Genomic DNA, 23,384 nt, shown 5'->3' with positions numbered 1-23,384 from the left:
AAAGTGCTACATATCTGCTGCTTTATTTTGTTAGAGTAAAACCTAACACGGCTACCTCTCTGTTGCTTGTCTTGGTACTGGCATTTCCCAAAGCCTTTGGTGCAGCACTGATGTCACTCTTCAGCGTGCACACCCAAGAAGCCTAAGTCATTAGCACCAGATCTATCAACCCCAGTGCCTTTAGCACAGATGGGCACCAGATGCTCTTAGGAGCCGTGACCTTGATGCCCCAGCATCACGCACCCTGAGCCCAATCCTCTTGGACTTTCCCAGAGGTGAACCGGTATTGGTTAGCACTTTGGCTGTGCCTGGTAAGTACTCGGCAGGGTGGGGACTTACCAAGATGATGAACACCCCAGCGCAGACTGAAGCCTCTGCCCCTTGGCTCATCGCCAGGAGTAAGCCTACTCTCTTGGCTGCACCTATTCAGGCACACGTGTGTGTGTGCTTCCCTGAGTCCCAACCCGGCTGTTTGTGGCACTGTTGATCTAATTCTTAGCACCAGTTGCACTTGTGGCATTGATCTCTGTCCTGGTCTATGCATGGGCACTCCTGTTTGAGGATCTCTGTGGTGGACGGCTTTGATTCTAGCTCTTTGACATGCAGCAATGCTCAGCACTCTCTCTCTCGGCCCACACCCATCTTGATGCCGTTTCACATTGGGTTCTGGAATCCAATCGCCACATCCCCATCCAGTGACAGAAGCACACTGCTCCTGCTCTGGCACCAGATCCCACTCCCCACATCGCTCCGGTTCGATGTGCCAGGATCTCTGCAGACTTCACCTCATTGGCACAACTGTTATTCTTTGAGTGGTCCCTGTGGGTGCTCCACAATAGGTGTTGGGCTCGCCCAGCGCCGCAGATCGGAATTCTTCTAGCAGTTTCTATTGGATCGCGCATGCGCCGACGCGCAACGCTCCCTTGCGCGCCCCCAGCCATGTGCGCGATCTGGTCCCCGCCAGTTCCTTCTCAACTGCCATCGGCTGCAGACGGAATCCGCTCAGGCTAAAGCCAGTGTCAGATAAGATAGTTGTTTTTACGTGTAGTTTGTTTGTTTTGTCACTATTAAAAAAAAAAAAAAAAAGAGAGAGAGAGAATATCAGCTAGCAGAAAGAAGAGGAATGAAGGAGAGAGGGGTGGACAAGAAGGCTAGTTAAGCCGTCCGCTGCCCCGCAGGCTGGTGATTCTTATTTGGGGTAAAAAGGCACTGATTACGGGCTAAGTACCCTATTAACAGTAAAGACTCACCGTGATGGCCTCCTCGGGGTTTAAGAAGTGTGAGTCATGCCGCGAAGCTGTGCCAGCCTCCGATGGGCATAGTGAATGCATTCGCTGCCTGGGGGAATCACATGTTACCCAGAAGTGTTCTCACTGTGCTAAGCTTACAGCCAGGGCCAGGAAAGACAGACAGATGAGGCTCAAGATGCTCTTGTTTGATAAGGCTCTCCAGCTGGAACCGCCGGAGAAGCCTCACGCAGAAGGGCCCTCTGGGTTGCATAAGAGGAAGGCAGCCTCTTTGACCCACTCAGTGCAGAAGAGGAGGAAACTCTCCCTGGCTCGATCCTTGCTGGCGGGCCCAGCGGGCAGGACGAGCGGAACGCAGAGTCCCCAGCCGCGAGCTCATGAAAGCTGCAGCACAGCAGCGCACGTGGCAGAGGCTGAGCCGCCGATTACATAACAGACGGCACGCAAGGCGCCGCGAGCGCCAGCAAGGCAAGTGCTGGAATCGGCGGCGCCGACGCAGGCGGCACTGGCCCCCGCAGCACCGACGGCGCAGGGGCACCCGGCACGGAGCCTACCAGTGCCGGAGGAAGCTACCCGCGTGGAACTGCAGCTGACTGTGCCGAGCGCAGCGCCGACAACGGGGCCGAGATCCCCGGCACGGGAAGGGGCGGCACCCAGCCCGCAGGGGAGGGGCAACGCAAAAGCAAAAGCTCGGCACCTCAGTCCATCTCCAGACAGGGCTGTGCTGCCCTTATCACCTAGCCCTCCCCCTGAGATACACACGCCACGCCGGCGGGCTGTGACTCCACCGGCTTATCTAGGACCTCCCTCTCCGTTCCTCCAACCAATTTTGCCGTGGCTTGGGCCACCTTCACCATTTCTGGGCACGGATCCCCTTGAGTACTATCACAAACCAGCTTCACCACTATCTATGTCGTCGCGGAGGTCCCGCTCTCCCAGACATCATGGGTACGCTCTCCAATCGTGGTCCAGGTCTCCATCACTGGGCCCTTGCCCGTGCTGCTCTGGTCGTCCTCATCATGCTGAACACAGACACCGCAGGTCTAGATCCAGGGGCAGGTCCTCCCCTGCTTCTCAATACCCCCGTGTACACTCTCGCTCTGGGACGGTAACACAGTTGTCTCAGGGGGAGTTAGGTCCAGAATCCCGGGACCTTCCTTCACAATCCTCCAGGGAGCAAGTATATCATCGACCGTGGGAACCAGAGGATTTGAGGGAGGTTTACCCCAGTGGTTCCTCCTCATCCTCCCCAGATGAGCCCATGGCCCCCAGGGATGTCTCTCCCCCGGATGACCTTAAACAATTCCAGGAACTGTTCAAAAGAGTAGCTTTCACACAGGACATTCAAATAGCAGAGCTGCGGGAGAAGCATCATAAACTCCTCAAAAATTTGAGATCCCCGGCTTCATCCAAAATCGCTATCCCGCTGGATGAAGCCATTATGGAGTCAGCCACTAACATATGGCAGACCCCGCCCTCTATTCCGCCTACGAACAAGAGAGTGGATAAGAAGTACTTCGTCCCAGCCAAGGGCATGGAGTTCCTCTTTAGTCACCCACAGCCAAATTCTTTGGTGGTCGAATCGTCCCAGCAGAGGTCGAAGGCGTCTCAGTACAAATAGGGGGGATCGGATAAAGATGCTAAGAAGCTAGAGCTGTTTGGCAGGAAGGTAGATTCCTCTTCTACCCTATTATTGAGAATGGCAAATTACGCGGCACACCTATCAAACCACAACTTTGACAATTACTGCAGACTTACTCCCCTCATGGATTCACTCCCGGAAGACAAGAAGCCGGTGTTAAAGGCGATTGTTCAAGAGGGCTATGCAGCGTCGCGGACGGGAGTCCAGATTGCCCTGGAGGTGGCGGACACAGTGGCACGTTCAACAGCTACAGCAGTGGTCATGCATAGGGAATCCTGGCTCCAGATGTCTGGTATTCCCAGGGACCTGCAGGCGAAGATCATGGATCTATCCTTTGATAAACAAAAGCTGTTTGCGGACTCAACCGACTCAGTCCTCCACTCCAGCAAGGACTCGAGGGCTACACTTAGAACCTTGGGCATTTATACTCCCCCATACAAGAAGAAGAAATTTTATCCTCAGCAAAGACGCTACGCTTACCAACCACAGCGTGATCAATATCAGCGAGGCTACGACCCAGGGCGCCATCATCATCATCAGCAGTACAGAACTCCCAGGTGACGTTCTCAACAAGCCGTACACCCTCGGGGCAGGCCCAAAGACAACAAGTTTGACGGGTATGTCAGGGGCTGCACTGTCAACACCATCGCTCAATGCCACTCTCATCTCACGTTCCATCATCGCCTCAAACCGCTCCACTCCCAATGGCAAAAGATCATCACGGACAGATGGGTGCTAGAGATTATAGCCATGGGTTACACGATCCCCTTCCAGTCACTTCCACCGACGAAGCCTCCCGCCAGGTCTCATCTCAGACGCTGCCCACGAGGCGAGTCTCAAGCAGGAGGTGGATCACCTTATGTTCATAGGGGCGGTGGAAAGAGTGCCGGAGCAATTCCAGGGGAAAGGTTTTTATTCACGCTACTTCCTAACGGAGAAGAAAACAGGAGGCTGGAGGCCCATCTTGGATCTACGGGGCCTCAACTGTTACTTGTGCAAGCAACGCTTTCGGATGATCACAGTTGCCTCCATACTTACGGCACTGGATGATGGAGACTGGTGTGCAGCCCTCGACTTACAAGATGCTTACTTTCATATAACAATCCACCCAGCACACAGACGTTTCCTCCGCTTCACGGTCGGCAGGGAACATTTCCAGTACAGGGTTCTTCCGTTTGGCCTATCCTCTGCTTCCAGAGTTTTTACGAAAACCCTGGCAGTGGTATCAGCCTACCTGCACAGACGGGGTGTTTATTTTCCCATATCTGGAGGACTGCCTGCTGAAAGCGGCCTCAAAGGCAGAGGTCTTACTCATGTCCGCGGTGACGCGTATCATGATTACTTCACTGGGCCTAGTTATCAACCTCGCAAAGTCAAAGACCGAACCCACACAAGATATAGAGTTCATAGGGGCACGCATAAACTCTATCACAGCAAGAGTATACCTGCCTGACGCCCGCTTCCGCACCATCAGCTCACTGGTGCAAGTTATCACGTACAGCCCCATGGTGCCGGTCCTAACGTGCCTACAGCTGTTGGGCCGCAACGCAGCAGCGACATTTGTGGTACAGAATGCCAGGTTACACATGCGAAGCCTGCAGCATTGGCTGGCTAGTGTTTACAAACCGGCATCCCATATGTCCACAAGGTAGTGTCGCCCACGACAGAGGTGCTCAGATCCCTAGTGTGGTGGGAAAATCCCAAGAATCTGCTAGTGGGGGTGCCTTTTCACCAACCACAAATTTCTATTTTTCTTACTACCGACGCCTGCCACATAGGATGGGGAGCGCACATTGGCAGCAAGGTGATGCAAGGGCTGTGGTCCCCTGCAGAACAGACACTGCACATAAACATATTGGAGCTCAGAGCAGTGTTCAACGCGTGCAGACATTTTCGAGATTACCTGCATGAAAAGTAGTCGGGATCAATACTGACGATACCTCCACTATGTTCTACATCAATCAACAAGGAGGGGCACGATCCCATGCGCTATGTGCAGAAGCAGTCCGATTGTGGAACTGGTGCATCGCCAACAACATAACGTTGAAAGCCTCGTACTTGCCGGGCGCTCACAATGTGAAGGCAGATCAGCTGAGCAGGTGCTTCGCACTCACGCAAGAATGGCAGATCCACTTCTTCCTGCTACGGGGCATATTTCGTACATGGGGGTTTCCCCAAGTCGATTTGTTTGCCACCCAGTACAACAAGAAGTGTCCCCAGTACTGCTCCAGAGCAGGAATAGGGCGGGGGTTCCTGGGGGACACTTTCATGATTTCATGAAAGGGCCCTCTACTTTACGCGTTTCCCCTCACAACGCTTATCCACACGGTTCTGCAGAAAGCCAGAAGGGAGAGAGCTCGCATGATACTCATAGTCCCAACTTGGGATCGGCAACAATGGTTTCCCTTGCTTCTGCGCATGTCAGATCGCCCCCCACTTCCCCTACCGGTGGCGCTGGACTTACTCACGCAGGCTCAGGGGTCCATAGTGCACCCGCACCCTCAGGATCTGTGTCTACAGGCATGGTTAATCCATGGCTCAGCGCCTTAGAGAGCACGTGTATGGAGGGAGTACAACAAGTCCTGGAGTGTAGCCAAAGGACCTCCACCAGGAGGACTTATGAACAGAAATGGACTCGATTTACAGCCTGGTGTTCCGCCAAGCAGTTAGCTCCCCTTGACATTCCTATAACTGTAATACTAGAATATCTATTGGACCTCAAACGAGACGGGCTTTCTCTATCCTCGCTAAAGGTCCACCTCACCGCTCTATCAGCTTTTCGGCATACAGAGGAAGGGCCCACTGTATTCGCCCACCCTATTGTCACAAGGTTCTTGAAGGGGCTGGTAAACCTGTACCCTCCTCGAAAACCACTTCCACCGTCATGGAGTTTGGACTTGGTGCTCAGCATGCTATCGGGACCACCCTTCGAACCATTAGCCACGGTACCCCTCCGACTCCTTACAATGAAAACAACCTTCCCCCTTGCGATTACATCAGCCCGCAGGGTGAGCGAGCTCGCAGCAGTGTTGGCAATGCCACCCTGCACAGTATTCTGAAAGGGGGCGGTAACCTTACGGTTACACCCAGCCTTCGTTCCAAAAGTTTCTTGGGAGTTTCATCTTAACGAGCCAATAGTTTTACCCTCATTTTACCGGAAGCCTCACAGCTCCAGCAAGGAGGCGCGCCAACATCTCCTAGACGCAAGAAGGGCGTTGGCCTTCTACATAGACAGAACTAAGTCCTTCCAGAAAACGGACAGGCTTCTCGTGTCTCTTGCTCCCAGGTCAAAAGGGGAAGGCCTCTCTTCACAGAGAATTTCAAAGCATGTTGTGTCCTGTATAAAAATGTGCTACGAGCTTCGAAAGACCCCTTTTCTGGCCCCGCCTAGGACTCACTGCACGAGGGCGTTGGCGGCGTCAAAAGCCTTCTTCAAGGGCATCGCGTTAAAAGACATATGTAGAGCGGCGACCTGATCATCCTATGACACCTTCGCCAAGCATTATGCACTACATCGGGTATTCGAGGAGGATACCCATCTGTTGACAGCAGTCCTCTCGGGGGCAAGCTGCACATGAATCGATTACCCACTTCCTTACTTGGGTTACTGCTGGGTAGTCACCTATTGTGGAGCACCCACGGGGACCACTCAAAGAAGAAAGAGAAGTTACTCACCTGTAGTAATGATGGTTCTTCGAGATGTGTCCCCGTTGGTCCTCCACCACCCGCCCATCCTCCCTGCTTTGGAATCTCTGTCTAATGTTTTTCAGAAGCATCCGAGGCGGTTGGTCAAGGAACTGTCGGGGACCGGATCGTGCACATGGCCGGGGGCGCGCAAGGGAGTGGCGCGCATCGTCGCATGCGCGATCCAATAGAAACTGCTAGAAGAATTCCGATCTGCGGTGCCAGGCGAGTCCGACACCTCTTGTGGAGCACCCACGGGGACACATCTCGAAGAACCATCGTTACTACAGGTGAGTAACTTCTCTCTCCCTTTGCTGATCCCATTCCCAGCACAGGTCTTCGTTCTCAACAACAGTTTGGCTTTTTATGCTGTGGTTTGCCTTGGCACCATTTTGGTTCTCGACACTGGTCCAGCTCTTTTCACTGCTTCTTGCCTCTGCTGATCACGCTCTCCACGATGTCATTCTTGTCTTGTGCTCCTCATTGGTCTCACTTGCCTCATCAGTCTCATCTGATCTCATGCTCTCAGCTTGATATTGACCCCTCTCCACCAACAGCTCTGGCTGGGTTGGTCCTACCATTGCGTTCTTGCTCAGCCTCATCTGCCTCCTTTTGGATGGGCCCTCAATTTGTGTCTGGACCCCTACATCCCAAGGGAACCCCCACTTGCATGGGGACTTGGACACTCTGCAGTGGTCTCCATCCCAGTGGCAGTTCTGGACACCCTGAGTGTACCTCCAGGTGCTGGGCACCATGGCTCCTGTTCATCCTCACTGAGGCTGCTCTGCAGGCCCCCAAGTCTACCATCAGCAGCCCGCCTCCAGACCTTCAGCCTTCCACTTCTCTCTAGGAAGCTCTACACATCCTGTCCAACCAGCCAACGGCTTTGACTGGGGTGGTACTTACGTTGGCCTTCTCAAGCTTCTCCCCAGATGAGGCAGTGGCAGCTTCTTCCATTTTGGGTCCTCTACCCATGGACTTCCAAGTGTTCCAGGACCTCCTTTGTCAAGTGTCTACCAACCTCAACCACTCTGTAGAGGAGGTCACTGAGTCAGATGATCCCACATGTGACAGCCTCACTTTGGAGGGACTGCCGTGTGGGCCCTTCCATTTAAAAAAAACTTATCCAGTCCTCTGCCTCCACCATTTGGCAACCACTGGCTTCCATCCTTCCCACTGCCCATCGGGTAGAATACAAATACTTTGTGCAGGTCACAGGATTTGAGTACCTTTACAATCAGTCCCCACCTTGTTCCTCTGTGGTGGATGCTGTTCATGAAAGGGGCATCAGGGTTGACAAGTTCCATCCCTGAAATCCAAAGACCTTAAGTGTCTGGACATACTTGAGAGGAAAGTGCACTCTATTGGTGGAACTGCTGTTCAGGGTGGCTAACCAGCTGTTTATCCTGAGGCTTACAAGTATGGTTCTTGGGCTTCACTCCTCAGATCTAAGGACTTGGTGCCCAAGGACTTGTGGGAGGAGTTCTGTACCATCCTGCAGGTGGGTAAAGTGGTGTGTCGTATCTGGCTTCCTTGGTAGTGGGGGAATGCGGTGGCCCGGGCTATCACTTCAGTCATTGCCATGTACTGGGTGGCCTGATTACATCCCTTTTGCCTCCCTTCAGGTGTCCAGCAAACAATTCAGGACCTCTGTTTCAGTTGAGAAGATGGGGTTTATTCTTGAAAGAGCCCTGTCTGCATGGCTTTTTTTTCCTTTTGATAGAATTTCTTCCAAAAGGAGATTATGCAAATAAAGCAAAAGAAATGTAAATCAGTGCCTCATATGTATTTTTGGTTTCCCTGATTTGCATTCCTCTTTTGAAAGAGGAATGCAGGTGTAGATGTAGCCCCGTGTTTATTCAAGAAGTGGCCCTCTTTGAAGTATGAGTTTTAGTTTATAAAGTAACGTGCATGCATAGTTTGTATGAATGCCTAAATAAGATCTATAAACAACACTGTTAAAACAAAACATTCATTAAATTGTGAAAACGTTACCCTTTTGTTTTTTTAAACCCTATATTTATATAGGGTTTTATAATAAACCCTATATTATTATCTAGGAATAACAAAATTAAAAAAAAAAGTTCAAATTTGGTTTCTAGTGTGGTTCATTTCTAAATTACAACATTTTGTGATTTCAAAACATTTATATTTTGCTTTTTTATTAATTAATCTTGTTTAGTAACCAATGGTTTTATTCTGAAGTTAACTGGTAGCAAAATTCAGTTTGTACTCCAATTAAAAAAAATAAAAAGAGATAGAAATAATTGTCCTAATTCTGGATTTGTGGTTAAAATATGTTTTTAAATTATTTATTCAAATATTCATCCTGGAATGGTTTTGCAGATGCACATTAAATTTATTTTTTCCCCTCACTATGCTGAGGTAACTTTATGTTCAAATGACTTAGACTCACCGGGGATTGAACACTTTTTGGGTTGAAGCTACTGTAACAAATTTACCCATTTTTGCAGATATTTACAGAAAGCCTGCTTTGTTCAAGCCGTCTAGAAAATATACGTCTAGCTGGGCAAATGATGCATTGCAGTGTTTGGTCAGTGGATCCACCAGTTAGTGTTGCTTCAAAAGGAAAAGCCCAATATAAAGTCAGCTATGAGAAAAGCATCCAACTGGTTTTGGCTGCTGCCAGAGAATACTTCAATTCTTCTACCAGCCTAGTTGACAGCTGCATGGATTTGGCCAGGTATAGTAAAACCCTGCCTCTGTCTGTATGTCTGTCTTGTCTCTCCGATATTTTTACCTTTTGATTTTTTCATTTTAAATATAGCAGATGATATTTTTTTCCTGGGTGGTGGTGGAAAGTTTAACTATATTGTCTTCTAAATTTCTGTCCCCTTGTGCAGGAGTGGTGGGCTTAAGAAAGATGATCCCCAGTTTCTCTGAGGAGTCTGAGGAAGTGTAGGATCTGGGATTGAGGTTAGGTGCAGAAGGGAGCTTGAGGTAAGGGACTGGGCTGCAGGAGGGGTCTGACAGGCAGTTTGAGTGAAGGAGGTGGTTGTGACCAGACCATGGATCTGGGATGTAGGAAGGGATGCAGTGGTTTGGGTTGTAATGTAGGGCAGCAGGGGCTTGTGATCTGGGGCAGGGGACTAGGTTGCAATCTAGGGTGGGTGGGCAGGATGGTGGTGTTGTGACCTGGGGCAGAGGATGGGGTGCAGGGTTTGGGAGGTACAGGAGGAGCAGAAGATTAGGTTTGTGTATATAGAGGTGGGCAGATGGTTGTGGGGAGAGGTGCCAAAGACAGGCTATGACAGAGAGACTGCGTGGCTGCTGGCCAGCAGTCCAGCAGTAGGATCTCTACTTGCTGCAGCCCCAGACCACTCAAAACTGTGGCCTGCTCCTTGTAGCTCTGTGCTCCGTCTGCCAGAGGAGAGGAGGAGGTGGCTTTGCGCACTGTTCCCCTCCCCACCCCACAACAAAATCTCTGCACTTCTATTGACCAGAAACTGAAAACTGGCCAACAGTCATTGAGAAATTTTGCTAGGGGGCAGGAGCAGCACATAATGCCTCCATCCTCTGGTGTAGAGAGCAGGTAGAGTCTTACAGCAAAAACTGACTGCTCTGTGCCTGAGGCGGTGCTTGGGCTGGAACTGGCCTGTGAGCCATATCTTGCTTACCATAAGAACATAAGCTATTTGTCTCCTGCCATCCATCTCTCACCTTCGACAAAAGGCTAGGAGATATATGTACCCCTGGCCTATATGCTGCTTGCTCCCAGAGACTGCACTCAATGGCTTCTTGAGTTTCCTTCCAGTTCTAGGAGTCTATCTCTCCAATGGCCAGTCAAGAACCAATCCCATCCAGAGCTCTACCTTTTACACACCCTGCTCATGCACAGGCTAAAAAAATCTTAGTAGCTTTGTCTTGAGCTGTGTCCTGGAATTAAGTTCTGTTGAGCTTTTTCTCTGATGTTCATTATATAGTTAAAATGAGGATTTCCTCTCTCTTTATCTTAACCAATTTTACTTAAAATGTAACTATGCAAACCCCTCCCCCCAATTATACAGGCATCCACATGCCTAAGACTATATACTCACTAGCTTTTGTGTTTTTCACAGTTAGGAAAAAAAACCATCTCAAGGTCTATTTACCTTTATGCTTTATTAGCGGGGTACACTTTCAACAGCAAACCTCTTATTTTTTATTGTCAGGAAGAAGCTGCATCACATTCTTATGACTTTGTGAATATATCCCTGTTGTTAATGCTGCAGCAACAGTTGGTACTTTTCTAAATGCCTGCCTGTATCAAGGCTGAATTCTCCTGTTCTCCACTTAACGGCTGCAGGTTATGCCAATTCTGTATGCAAGATGGCTGTGAGTCATGTCAAGTCCAGGCTCTTGTTACACTCGGTGCTTTAATTTCTGATCCATAAGGGGACAGTAGTTATCCAATCTCAAATACTGGATGTTCTGAAGTTTACTTGAGTAATATTTGGACAGTGCTGTGAGAATCTTGAGCAGAGACTATAAAAGTACGTGTACCTATTTTGTTTTGGTTGAGTAGCCATAATTGCTGCTTCTCATGCTGACTGATATTCTCCCATTGTTTCTTTGTTCTCATATCCATATATGTCTCTGTATCCATCTGCTTTCACTTGTGTGTGTGTAAACTTCTTGGAGTAGTGTTGAAGAATCTATTAATTCTTCTTCGAGTGGTCCCCGGGGGTGCTCCACAATAGGTGTCGGGCTCGCCCGGCGCCGCAGATTGGAAATCTTCCAGCAGTTTCTCCTGGATCGCGCATGCGCCGGCGCGCGCCGCCCCCCTGCGCGCTCCCGGCCGTGTGCGCGATCCGGTCCCCGCCAGTTCCTTCTCAACCGCCATCAGCTGCAGACGGAATCCACTCAGGCTAAGGCCAGAGTCAGATTACTTAGTGGTTTTTTCCCACATGTAATTTGTTGTTTCGGTTATTAAACAAAAAAAAAAAAAAAAGAGAGAGAAAGCAAAGACAAAGAATATCAGCAAAAAAAAAAAAATAGAGGAGCGGAGAAGAGAAGAGCAGATGTGAAGGCCATTTAGGCCGCCCGCTGCCCCGCAGGCTGGTGATCACTATTTGAGGTGGAAAGGCACAAATTAAGTGCTAAGTACCCTATTAACAATAAAGGACTCACCGCAATGGCCTCTTCAGGTTTTAAAAAGCGGGAGTCATGCCGTGAAGCTATGCCGGCCTCCGTGGGGCATAGCGAAGGCATCCGACACCCGGGGGAATTACAGCTTACCCAGACGCGTTCTCACTGTGCTAAGCTCACAGCCAGGGCCAGGAAGGACAGAGCGATGAGGCGTAAAATGCTCTTCTTGATAAGGCTCTCCAGCCGGACTTGCCGGAGAAGTCTCACCCAGAAGGGCCCTCTGGGTTGCATAAGAGGAGGGCAGTTTTTCTCTCTCACCCCCTCAGCGCAGAAACAAAGGAAACTCTCCCTGGCTTGATCCTTGCCGTGCCTTTGCAGCGAGCAGGACGAGCGGAGCACACAGCCACCAACCGCATACTCAGGCAAGCGGCAGCGCACGTGGCAGAGGCTGAGCCTCTGATTATTCAACAGCCGGCATGCGCGGTGCCTAGAGCGTGAGCCAGGCAAGCGCCTGAACGGGCAGCACCGCCACAGGCGGCACAGACCCCCGCGCCACCAGCGGTGCAGGGCTGCCAGGCACGGAGCCTGCAGGCACCGGAGGGGGATACCCGCGCGGCACCGCAGCTGACGGTGCCGAGCGTGGCGCTGACAGCGGGGCCGAGATCCCTGGCACGGAAGGGGGCGGTGCCGGCCCCGCAGCGGAGGGGCAAGGCAACATCAAAAACCCAGCACCGCAGTCCATCTCTGGACAGAGCTGCGCTGCTGTTAGCACCAAGCCCTCCCCCTGTGATACACACACCGCACCGAAGGCCTGTGTCTCCACCGGCCCATCTGGGGAAAAAAAAAAAAAAAAAACTCCTCCTCCGTTCCTCCAACCAATGTCACCATGGCTTGGGCCACCTTCACCATTTTCTGGGATTGGATCCCCTGGCATACTATCACAAGCCAGTTTCACCTCTATCTGTGTCGTCGCGGAGGTCTCGCTCTCCCAGATATCGGGGGTACACACCCCGCGAGTGGTCTAGGTCTCCATCCGCGGACCCTTGCCCATGCTGCCATGGTCGTCCTTATCAGGCTGGACACAGACAAACCACAGGCCTACACCCAGGGGCAGGTACCCCCGCCCAGCCGCTCAATACCCCCGTGGGCACTCCTGATCGGGGACAGAAACACAGTTGTCTAAAGGGGAGTTAATTTTAGAACCCCGAGACTTTTCTTCACGATCCTCCGGCGAGCAAGTGTATCATTGACCGCAGGAACCTGAGGGTTCGAGGGAGGTTTACCTTAGTGGATCCTCCTCATCCTCCCCAGATGAGGCCATGGTCCCCGGGGACGTCTCTCCCCCGGATGACTTTAAACAGTTTCAGGAGCTGTTTAGAAGGGTGGCTTTCATGCAAGACATTCAAACGGCAGACGTGCAGGAGAAACATCACAAACTCCTGAAAAATTTGAGACCCCCGGCTTCATCCAAAATTGCTATTCCGCTGGACGAAGCTATTCTGGAGTCAGCCACTACTACGTCAGACTCCGGCCTCTGTTCAGCCTACGAACAAGAGAGCGGATAAGAAATACTTCGTCCCGGCAAAGGGCATGGAGTTGCTCTTCAGTCACCCACAACCAAATTCTTTGGTGGTCGAGTCGTCCCAGCAGAGGTCAAAGACTTCTCAGTACAAATCGGGGGATCGGACAAAGATGCTAAGAAGCTAGAGCTGTTTGGCAGGAAGGTATATTCCTCTCCTATCCTGCTATTGAGAATGGCAAATTATGGGCACACCTAGCAAACCATAATTTTGATAATTACTCCGGGCTTACTCCCCTCATGGATTCACTTCCGGAACATAAAAAGCCGGTGTTAAAGGCGATGGTTCAAGAGGGCTACGCAGCATCGCAGACGGGAGTCCAGATTGCCCTGGACGTGGCGGACACGGCGGCATGTTCAACGGCTACAGCAGTGGTCATGCGTAGAGAATCCTGGCCCCAGACGTCGGGTATCTCGTGGGACCTACAGGCGAAGATCATCGACCTTCCCTTTGATACACAAAAGCTGTTTGCGGACTCAACCGACCCAGTCCATCACCCCAGTAAGGACTCGAGAGCTACACTTAGAACCTTGGGCATTTATACTCCCCCATACAGGAGGGAAAACTTTTACCCTCAGCAAAGACGCTACGCTTACAGCCACAGCGTGCTCAATATCAATGGGGCTACGACCAAGGGCGCTATCAATAGCGGTAACAGTACAGAACTCCTAGGCGACGTTCTTAACAAAGCCGTATGCCCTCAGGTCAGGCCTAAAGGCAACACGTTTGATGGGTAGGTCGGGGGCTGCATTATCAAGACCCTCGCTCAATGCCACTCTCATCTTATCATCGCCTCAGACCATTCCACTCCCAATGGCAAAAGATCACCACAGACATATGGGTGCTGGAGATCATAGCCACGGGTTACACGATCCCCTCCCAGTCGCTTCCACCGACGAAGCATCCCACCAGGCCTCACCTCAGGGATGCTGCCACGAGGTGAGGCTCAAGCAGAAGGTGACTCACCTTATGTTCATAAGGGCGGTGGAAAGAGCGCCGGAATAATTCCAGGGGAAGGTTTTTATTCACACTACTTCCTACCAAAGAACAAAACAGGACACTGGAGGCCATCTTAGATCTTCGGGGCCTCAACAGTTACTTGCGTAAGTAACGGTTTCGGATGATCACAGTTGCCTTGATACTCATGGCACTGGACGATGGAGACTGGGTTGCAGCACTCGATTTACGAGATGCTTACTTTCATATAACAATCCACCCGGCACACAGACGCTTCCTCCGCTTCACGGTCGGCCAGGAGCGCTTCCAGCACAGGGTTCTTCCGTTTGGCCTGTCCTCGGCCCCCAGAGTCTTTACGAAAACCCTGGCAGTGGTGTCAGCCTACCTGCACAGACAGGGGGTGTTTATTTTTCCCATATCTGGGCGACTGCCTGCTAAAAGGGACCTCGAAGGCAGAGGTCTCACGCATGATACGCGTCACAGCGGACACGTTTCTTCGCTGGGCCTAGTCATCAACCTCGCAAAGTCAAAGTCCGAACCCACACAACATATAGAGTTCATAGGGGCACGCATAAACTCTATCACAGCAAGGGTGTACCTACCTGACGCCCGCTTCTGCGCAATCACTTCGCTAGTGAAAGTCATTACATACAGTCCCACGGTGCCAGTCTTAATGTGCCTACAGCTGCTGGGCCATGCGGCGGCAGCGATGTTTGCACATGTCAAGCCTGTAGTATTGGCTGGTGAGCATTTACAAACCGGCATCCCACACTGTCCACAGGGTGGTGTCGCCCACAACAGAGGTGTGCAGATCCCTGGCGTGGTGGGAAAACCCCGAGAATCTGCTAGTGGGGGTGCCTTTTCACCAACCACAAATTTCTATTTTTTTCTTACTACCGACGCCTCCCACATAGGATGGGGAGTCCACATCGGCGACAAGGTAATGCGAGGGCTATGGTCCCCTGCGGAACAGACACTGCACGTAACCATGCCGGAGCTCAGAGCAGTGTTCAATGCCTGCAAACATTTTCCAGATTACCTACGTGGCAAAGTAGTCGGGATTCAATACCGACAATACCTCCACTATGTTTTACATCAATCGACAAGGAGGAGCACGATCCCATGTCCTATGTGTGGAAGCAGTCCAATTGTAGAATTGGTGCATCACCAACAACATAACGTTGAAAGCCTCGTACTTGCTGGGCGCTCACACCATGAAAGCAGATCAGCTGAGCAGGCGCTTTGCAATCATCCACGAATGGCAGATCCGCTCCGATCTGCTTCGGCGCATTTTTCGTACATGGGGGTTTCCCCAGATCGATCTGTTTGCCACAAGGTCTTGCACAAAGCCAGAAGGGAGAGAGCTCGCATGATAATCATAGTCCTGCTTGGGATCGGCAGCAATGGCTTCCCTTGCTTTTGTGCATGTCGGACTGCCCACTGCTCCCTCTACCGGTGGCACCAGACTTACTCACGCAGGGTCAGGGGTCCTTAGTGCACCCGCACCCTCAGGGTCTGCACCTACAAGCATGGCTAATCCATGGCTCAGCTCTTTAAAGAGCACGTGTACGGAGGGAGTACAAGAAGTCCTGGAATGTAGCCGAAGGACCTCCACCAGGAGGACTTACAAGCAGAAATGGACTCGATTCACAGCCTGGTGTTCAACCAAGCAGTTAGCTCCCCTTGACATTCCTATACCTGTAATACTAGAATACTTATTGGACCTCAAGAGAGGCGGGTTTTCTCTATCCTCGCTAAAGGTCCACCTCGCCGCTATATCAGCCTTTTCGCCGTACAGAGGAAGGGCCCATGGTATTCGCCCATCCTATTGTTACCAGGTTCTAGAAGGGGCTGGTAAACCTTACCCCCCTCAGAAACCGCTTCCACCATCGTGGAATTTGGACTTGGTGCTCAGCACGCTATCAGGTCCACCTTTTGAACCATTAGCCACAGTTCCCATACATCTCCTTATGATTAAAACAAACAAACAAAAAAAAAACAAAAAACAACCTTCCTCCTTGCTACTACGGCAGCCCGCAGGGTGAGTGAGCTCGCGGCAGTGATGGCAACGCCGCACTGCACAGTATTCTCAAAGGAGGCGGTAACCTTAAGGCTGCACCCAGCCTTTGTTCCAAAAGTCTCTTCGGAGTCCAATCTTAATGAGCCAATAGTTTTACCCTTGTTTTACCCGAAGCCTCACAGCTCCGGCACGGAGGCACACCTGCATCTCCTGGATGTGAGGAGGGCGTTGGCCTTCTACATAGACAGAATTAAGTCCTTCCGGAAAACAGACAGGCTCCTAGTCTCTCTCTCTCCCAGTTCAAAAGGAGAAGGTCTCTCTTCACACAGAATCTCTAAGCACATTGTGTCCTGTATAAAAATGTGTTACAAGCTTCAAACTGCTCCTTTGCTGGCCCCGCCCAGGGCTCACTCCACCAAGGCATTGGCGGCGTCAACAGCCTTCTTCAAGGGCATCGCGTTAAAAGACATATGTAGAGCGGCGACCTGGTCTTCCTACGACACCTTCGCCGAGCATTATGCCCTGCCTCGGGTATTCGAAGAGGATACCCATCTGTTGACAGCAGCCCTCTCGGAGGCAAGCTGCACATCAACCGATTACCCACCTCCTCACCTGGGTTACTACTGGGTAGTCACCTATTGTGGAGCACCCACGGGGACCACTCAAAGAAGAAAGAGAAGTTACTCACCTGTAGTAACAATGGTTCTTCGAGATGTGTCCCCGTGGGTGCTCCACCACCCGCCCATCCTCCCCGCTTCGGATCTCTGTCTTGTGTGTTTCAGGAGCATCCGAGGCGGTTGGTCAAGGAACGGGTGCGGACCGGATCGCGCACACGGCCTGGGGCGTGCAGGGGTGCGGCGCGCGCCGGCGCATGCGCGATCCAGGAGAAGGTGCTGGAAGATTTCCGATCTGTGGCGCTGGGCGAGCCCGACACCTATTGTGGAACCTATTGTGGAGCACCCACGGGGACACATCTCGAAGAACCATCGTTACTACAGGTGAGTAACTTCTCTTTCTGTGTTGGTATAGCATATAGCACAGTGAAGTCCTGATCCTCTGGATTCTAAAACAGTGCACGTAAGAATATTTTTCTCTTCTGCCTTTCAATCCTATTTCCTTTTCTTTCCTTCTTTATTTCAATTCGTCTGACTTGCTGCACTGCACCCTTTTATTTTTTGGAACTTTTTATTTTTAAAGAAACACTGATGTATCCCTCATCACAAGATGATTATATCCAAATGGGAGATTTTTATCATGGAATTGTTTAAATATAACTTTTTTTTAAATTGGTCTCACCCCTGAGGTACATGCAGATAAGTAAAAGAATTTAATGCCTCTTGCTTTAACCAAGGAGGGTTTTTTTAATCTTGATCTTAATTCTATATAAAATTAAGTTCATTTACCTGTTTTTCTTTATTATTTAAGAATTTCCTGTTGCGCTAATGTGTAAGTACGTATTAATTCAGACTTTTTTCTTTCTTCCTCTATAAGATAGGGTCAGAATAATAATGATAAAACTGTTTTTGTTTACTTAATTACATCTGAGTGGATAAACCCAAAGCAAGAACAACAACGATTAAATAAATTAGTGTTTTCTAAGGCATGGAATTCATGTTGGTCTGTAAAATAATTCCTTGTTCTTCTTACCACTTTTTGCAGAATTCTCCAAAAAATATCTTTTTACTTTCGTGATATTAAGAAGTTTTACTCTTTTTGGTGGAGAATTTGCCGGTACTGATCTGTATAGGTCGGCAAACCATGCATTTCTTGTTATGAATAATTAGGGCCACCACTTAATAACTGGGTTTCTCCATGACTGGACTGGGAAAAAAGAAAAGTAGTGAAAGTGACTGAACTGCTGTTTTGATCTCCCATCCCTTTTTTTTCTTTCTTCAAGAAGTAGTAGACTGATGTTAGACACAGGTTGGGGGTGCAGTTTTGAAACCCAATACACCAGGTTCCTCCTCCTTAGTCAAAGACTGGTTTAGTCTTAATAAATACAAACATTTTAAAACATTTTAAAAACAGTTTACTTATTATTTCTATTGCTGAAGTTGGAAACAATTTCCTGTGTATTTTGTGAAGCTCTGAATAGGAAAAGAAGGTACTGAATTTTGCATATGCAGGTTTTTCCCTTTAAAATTCTAGGGAAAGAGAGTAAGCCAAGCAATAACTTTGGGGCCGTGTCTACACATGCATGCTACTTCAAAGTAGCGGCGCCAACTTCGAAATAGCGTCCATCACGGCTACACGTGTTGGGCGCTATTTCGAAGTTGAAATCGACGTTAGGTGGCGAGACGTCGAAGTTGCTAACCCCATGAGGGGATGGGAATAGCGCGCTACTTCGAAGTTGAACGTCGAAGTAGGGCACGTGTAGACGATCTGCGTCCTGCAACATCGAAATAGCGGGGTCCGCCATGGCGGCCATCAGCTGAGGGGTTGAGAAACGCTCTCTCTCCAGCCCCTGTGGGGCTCTATGGTCATCATGTGCAGCAGCCCTTAGCCCAGGACTTCTGGCTGCTGCTGCTGCAGCTGGGGATCCATGCTGCATGCACAGCGTCTGCAACCAGTTGTCAGCTCTGTGGATCTTGTGTTGTTTAGTGCAACTGTGTCTGGGAGGGGCCCGTTAAGGGAGCGGCTTGCTGTTGAGTCTGCCCTGTGACTCTGTCTGCAGCTGTTCCTGGCACCCTTATTTCGATGTGTGCTACTTTGGCGTGTAGACGTTCCCTCGCAGCGCCTATTTCGATGTGGTGCTGCCCAACGTCGAAGTTGAACGTCGACGTTGCCAGCCCTGGAGGACGTGTAGAAGTTATTCATCGAAATAGACTATTTCGATTTAGCGTGCACATGTAGATGTAGCCTGGGTTAGTTATTGAGATGAGCTTGGAAATTCAATGATCAAATGTGGCCTAAGACCTAGATTCTTGTCTGGTCTTTACATACAAGGACAATCAAATAACAAAAACAACAAGTGAGTCTATGGGTCTCCTCCCTCTCTCTCTTTTCCAAATCCAATCAGAGGATACTGATGGCATCCTAGGTTACAGCCTCTAGGGAGGGGCACCATCTCTTCATTTTAGCATGTATCATTTGTTCTCTTCTCCTCCATGAGGTGTTGTGAGGCTTTGGTAGCACCCCTTGTATTCACCAAGTGCATGTTGGTAGTGTTGGCTCACCTCAGCTTGGAGGATATCCCGATATATTTATACTTCAATGATTGGCAGCTCCAGGTCCCAGATGCAGAATGATGTGACATTCCTTCTGTCCATGTCCCACATGGTAGGCCTCTTGGTGAATGACAGGAAATCTGTGTTAGTACTGGTGAAGAGGGTAGAATTCATTGGAGTGGTACTAGACGCCATAGCCACCAGGTCCTTCCTCCTGTGGGACGGTTTCACAGTCCTAGCAGACCTTATTGATGCAGTCTCCAGGTTCCCCCTGATGACAGCCAGACTGTGCCTTTATCTTTTGGGACTTAGAGTGGTTTGCTCCTATTTTGTTTGCCATGCCAGGCTGCATATGTGACCTCTGCAGATATGAGTGGCCTCAATCTTCTCCCAATCCAGATATAATTTGGACAAGGATCTCACCATTCCCAGGTCAGTGCTTATCTCCTTCCAGTGGTGGGCTACCCTATGACTGCTCTTCTGTGAGTCCTATCCCAGAGCAGTCCTCTGGAAGAGCTGAAGTTGTATGCATCAATTCTCATTTGTGGGCAGAAGTGGGGTTCATCTTGAGGACATCAAAACCCAGGTGCTGTGGTTTCTGGATGAAGTGGCATGGCACATTAACCATCAAAGAGGTTAGAGCAGTCCGATTTGAATGTAGGGCCTTCTGCCCTCAGCTGGCAGGCAGATTGGTCAATATTGTCATGGACAACACGGCCTCTGTGTTTTGCGTCAGCAGGCAAGGGGGAGTCCATTCTTCTGCTCTCTTCCAGGAGGCCCTCTAAGCAATGGGACTTCTGTATCAGCTGCAAAATCAGCTTCGAAGCGTGTCACCTTCTGGGCATGCAGAACCCTGGTGGATCATTTAAGCTGAGAATTCTCTTCTTGCCACAAGTGGACAGCACACATAGAGGTGTCTTTCATTTGCTTCAAGAAGTGGGGAACTCCAAGTGGATCTCTTTGGAACTAGACACAAGTTATGTCTGCTCTAACAGGGTTTGGATGGGATCTCCCTGTCTGGCTTCTTCCTCTTGCAGATGACAGATGTATTACATGTGTTCCCCGATGCCTCTCATGAACAAGGTCCTATAGAAGGTTGAAGAAGGACATGATCTCAGTCATTCTGATTGCCTGTGCCTGGGCCCAGCACCATTTGTTTGGCACCCTGTCAAGCCCTGCTTGGACCTCCTGTCCCAGGACCACAGTGGCCTCCTGCACCTCAGCTTGGCATCCCTCCACTTCATGGTGTGGATGCTTCATGACTAACTCCCAAAGAACAAACCTGTTTGGAGGGTGTCTACCAGGCCTCCTCAAGAGAAGGAAAACTCTGACCCATCTGATGACCTACCTGGCAAAATGGGCAAGGTTCTTACATTGGGTGACCAGTCACAATATCTATCCACTGGGTGCTCTGATGTAATCAATAACAGATTATCTACCCTGAAGAGCCAGGGTTTAAGCACATACCTCATGCAAGATGCATCTCGTACCTACTTTCATCTTTCACCCTTGCAAACCAAGGTCACATGGTTTTCTCCCATGACGTAACAGATTCCTCAGTGGCCTGTAGCAGCTCTTCTCTCAGGTCAGGCCTCCAGTTCCCTTGTGGGATCTGAATTTAGTTCTAGCCAGACTCAGGTGTCCTCCTTTTGAGCTTCTGGCCATATAGTCGTGGTCTCATCTATCCTGTAAAGTGAACTGCTGCATGGGTATAACTTCAGTCTCTGAGCTTGGTGCATTGACCTTTAAACAATCATCTGGGACATCTTTGTGCCAGTGCTCTGCTCCAAGCCCTGTGTGTAGAGAGGCACCTTCGCACTTTAGGTGTGAGAAGGGCTCTGGCTTTTTAAATACAGCAGGCTAAAGCATTTTGGAACACTACCCAACTGTCCCATCCCTGTGGCGGTTCTTCACTGATACCCAGCTAAGAAATGTAGTAAGTCGTCTGTAGTCTGGGTGCCACAGATCTTTGGTTAGCTAATGAGGCAATCATGTAAAACTCTTTCTGTAGTGTCTGTTACAATTTTGTCAATCCAAAGGTGTAATAAATCACTGTAGTTTTGCACTCGCTTGGCTTTTCCAGAGTCAAATAAGTTATAATTTTCTAGACGTCGAAACAGTACTCCTACTTAACACCTATACTCTGAGTGGAGCATAGGTCATCTGCAAGTCTGTAGAAACAATAACTTGTCTTAATTTTTTTCAGAAGTTGGTAATGTTACTGTTCTTTTTCCTATTTATTTAGGTGCTGTTTGCAACTTATTGCGGACTGCCCCACTGCTATCCAAGAGGAGTTAGATCTCATTCGTTCTCTTAACTATCTTGAAGAGTTTGGTGTGACAATCTTGCCATTACAAGGTACAATGTATTAATTATGGCTGGTATGTGATGGCTCATTGGACTATGACCCACAGTTGATTAACTGAAAATTATTTCATTTATATCAGGAAAGCATTTAGGAAGGTGCATAACTGTAACACGCATAGTCCTGTTGAAGTTAGTAAAACTCCGTGTGTATGTACATTTAAACTTCTGCATAAGTGCTTTGCTGCATAACAGTCTTAATATTCTTTCAGTTTGTAAAAACATTTTGAGAAGCCTTCAAGAGAGGAAGACACTATGTAATCTGTTTTCATGAAGCTATTTGTAAAGCAAGGGGCTTGATCATGGATATAGAGCACCCACAGCTCCCACTGACTGCAGTGAAAGTGACACCTCTGAAATGATGGCCAGAATAGTCATACCACATTGCTTACCTTGAAAACAGCCTTTGAAAACCTTTTTTATTATTTATTTATTTTTTATTTGCCAGGAGCTGAAGTGGGGAAAAAAGCAAAGAATATTTTTGTTTCTTTAGCAGATTGTTGTATAGCTTTGTATATTTCTGTAAAACAAATTAACAACCAAGGTCAGGATTTTCAATAGATTTTCTTTAGAGACCTCCTTTGGTTTAAAATTTGAGTGTCTTTTTGTGTTTTCTCTTCTTTTTAAAGAAGTATGAAGTTTGATTAATTTTTTCTATTGCAAATATTTTTAAAAGCTGAATGAAACACACATTTTGATTGGAAAAGAAGAAGGACCTCCTATGGCATTGAGTTGAAGGATAAGAATGCCATTTACTAAACATTTCTGTATTCCGCAGTGGAATTCTTCTTCAAGGCAAATTTATTTATTTTGTTCAGGTTATAAAGAGAGCTCTGAATGATATGTTGGTTCTCCTATGCCAGTTCCAATTACTAAAACAGAAGCATTTGAAAAAAAAATCGTACTAAAGTAGTTTTATACTACCTGTAACATGTCCAATTTGCCATAATTGCTGTATGTGAAATGAAGCTTGTCATTTTTAATAGTACTGCTTTATTCTTCTCTTTTCAAAATCTTTCAAATAAATTAATCTAGTGAAGGAATAATGTCTGTTTTAAAGCTTTCATATAGCTGCAAGAAGTTTATCCAAGCTAGACATTATAATACAATAATTTAAATATTTTAAAGATGACATTAAAATAAAATTGAGCGAGCCACTATGTAGTACATACAAAGAAGGAAAGAGGTTTGTGGGTTTACATTCTTAGTGTATTCTTCGCTTGAGTATTGTGCACTTCATCAGAATTTTTCCAGAACAGTGGATAGCAGAATGAAAATGCATACCACCCCCATTTCTGTCTCCTGTAGTGTATCATCTTGCTTAATGAGATGTTAGCATAGTCTCACAACCTTTCTCAGATTTTCTCTGAGGCTCTGAGTCTAACCCTAAAGTTACTTTACTTACATCATTTTGTTTTTTAATGTAATTATCTTGGCTTTTCTTTCTCAAAACTCATGTTCTTATGTTCCCCTTGGCCTAGGTTCCCCCCTGCAATAACCTGAGGAAAAAAATCTCTCGTTAAGTGACAAATTATGTACCATGCTTGCAACATATTTTATATATGTTAAAAGAGTTGATGATATCCATATTCTGGATATTGTCTTCTTCCTTAAATAACCTTTATCAAATTTTAT

The 23,384-nt window shown here is 48.7% G+C and overlaps 1 protein-coding gene across 2 annotated transcripts in view; it reads left to right on the top strand.

The window, feature by feature from the left end:
* The window catches only part of NBAS (NBAS subunit of NRZ tethering complex), a 353,016-nt gene that overhangs the window by 108,432 nt on the left and 221,200 nt on the right, over positions 1–23,384 (top strand). For both annotated transcript variants that reach the window (XM_074991286.1, XM_074991287.1), the window contains exons 30-31: positions 9,048–9,277; positions 21,631–21,743. In XM_074991286.1, the coding sequence (XP_074847387.1) occupies positions 9,048–9,277; positions 21,631–21,743 (343 nt within the window). The remainder of the gene's footprint in view (positions 1–9,047; positions 9,278–21,630; positions 21,744–23,384) is intronic.

The sequence above is a fragment of the Carettochelys insculpta genome, chromosome 3 (genome assembly GCF_033958435.1).
Source record: "Carettochelys insculpta isolate YL-2023 chromosome 3, ASM3395843v1, whole genome shotgun sequence".
Taxonomy (NCBI): domain Eukaryota; kingdom Metazoa; phylum Chordata; order Testudines; family Carettochelyidae; genus Carettochelys; species Carettochelys insculpta.
This window is presented reverse-complemented; position numbering and strand designations above follow the sequence as displayed.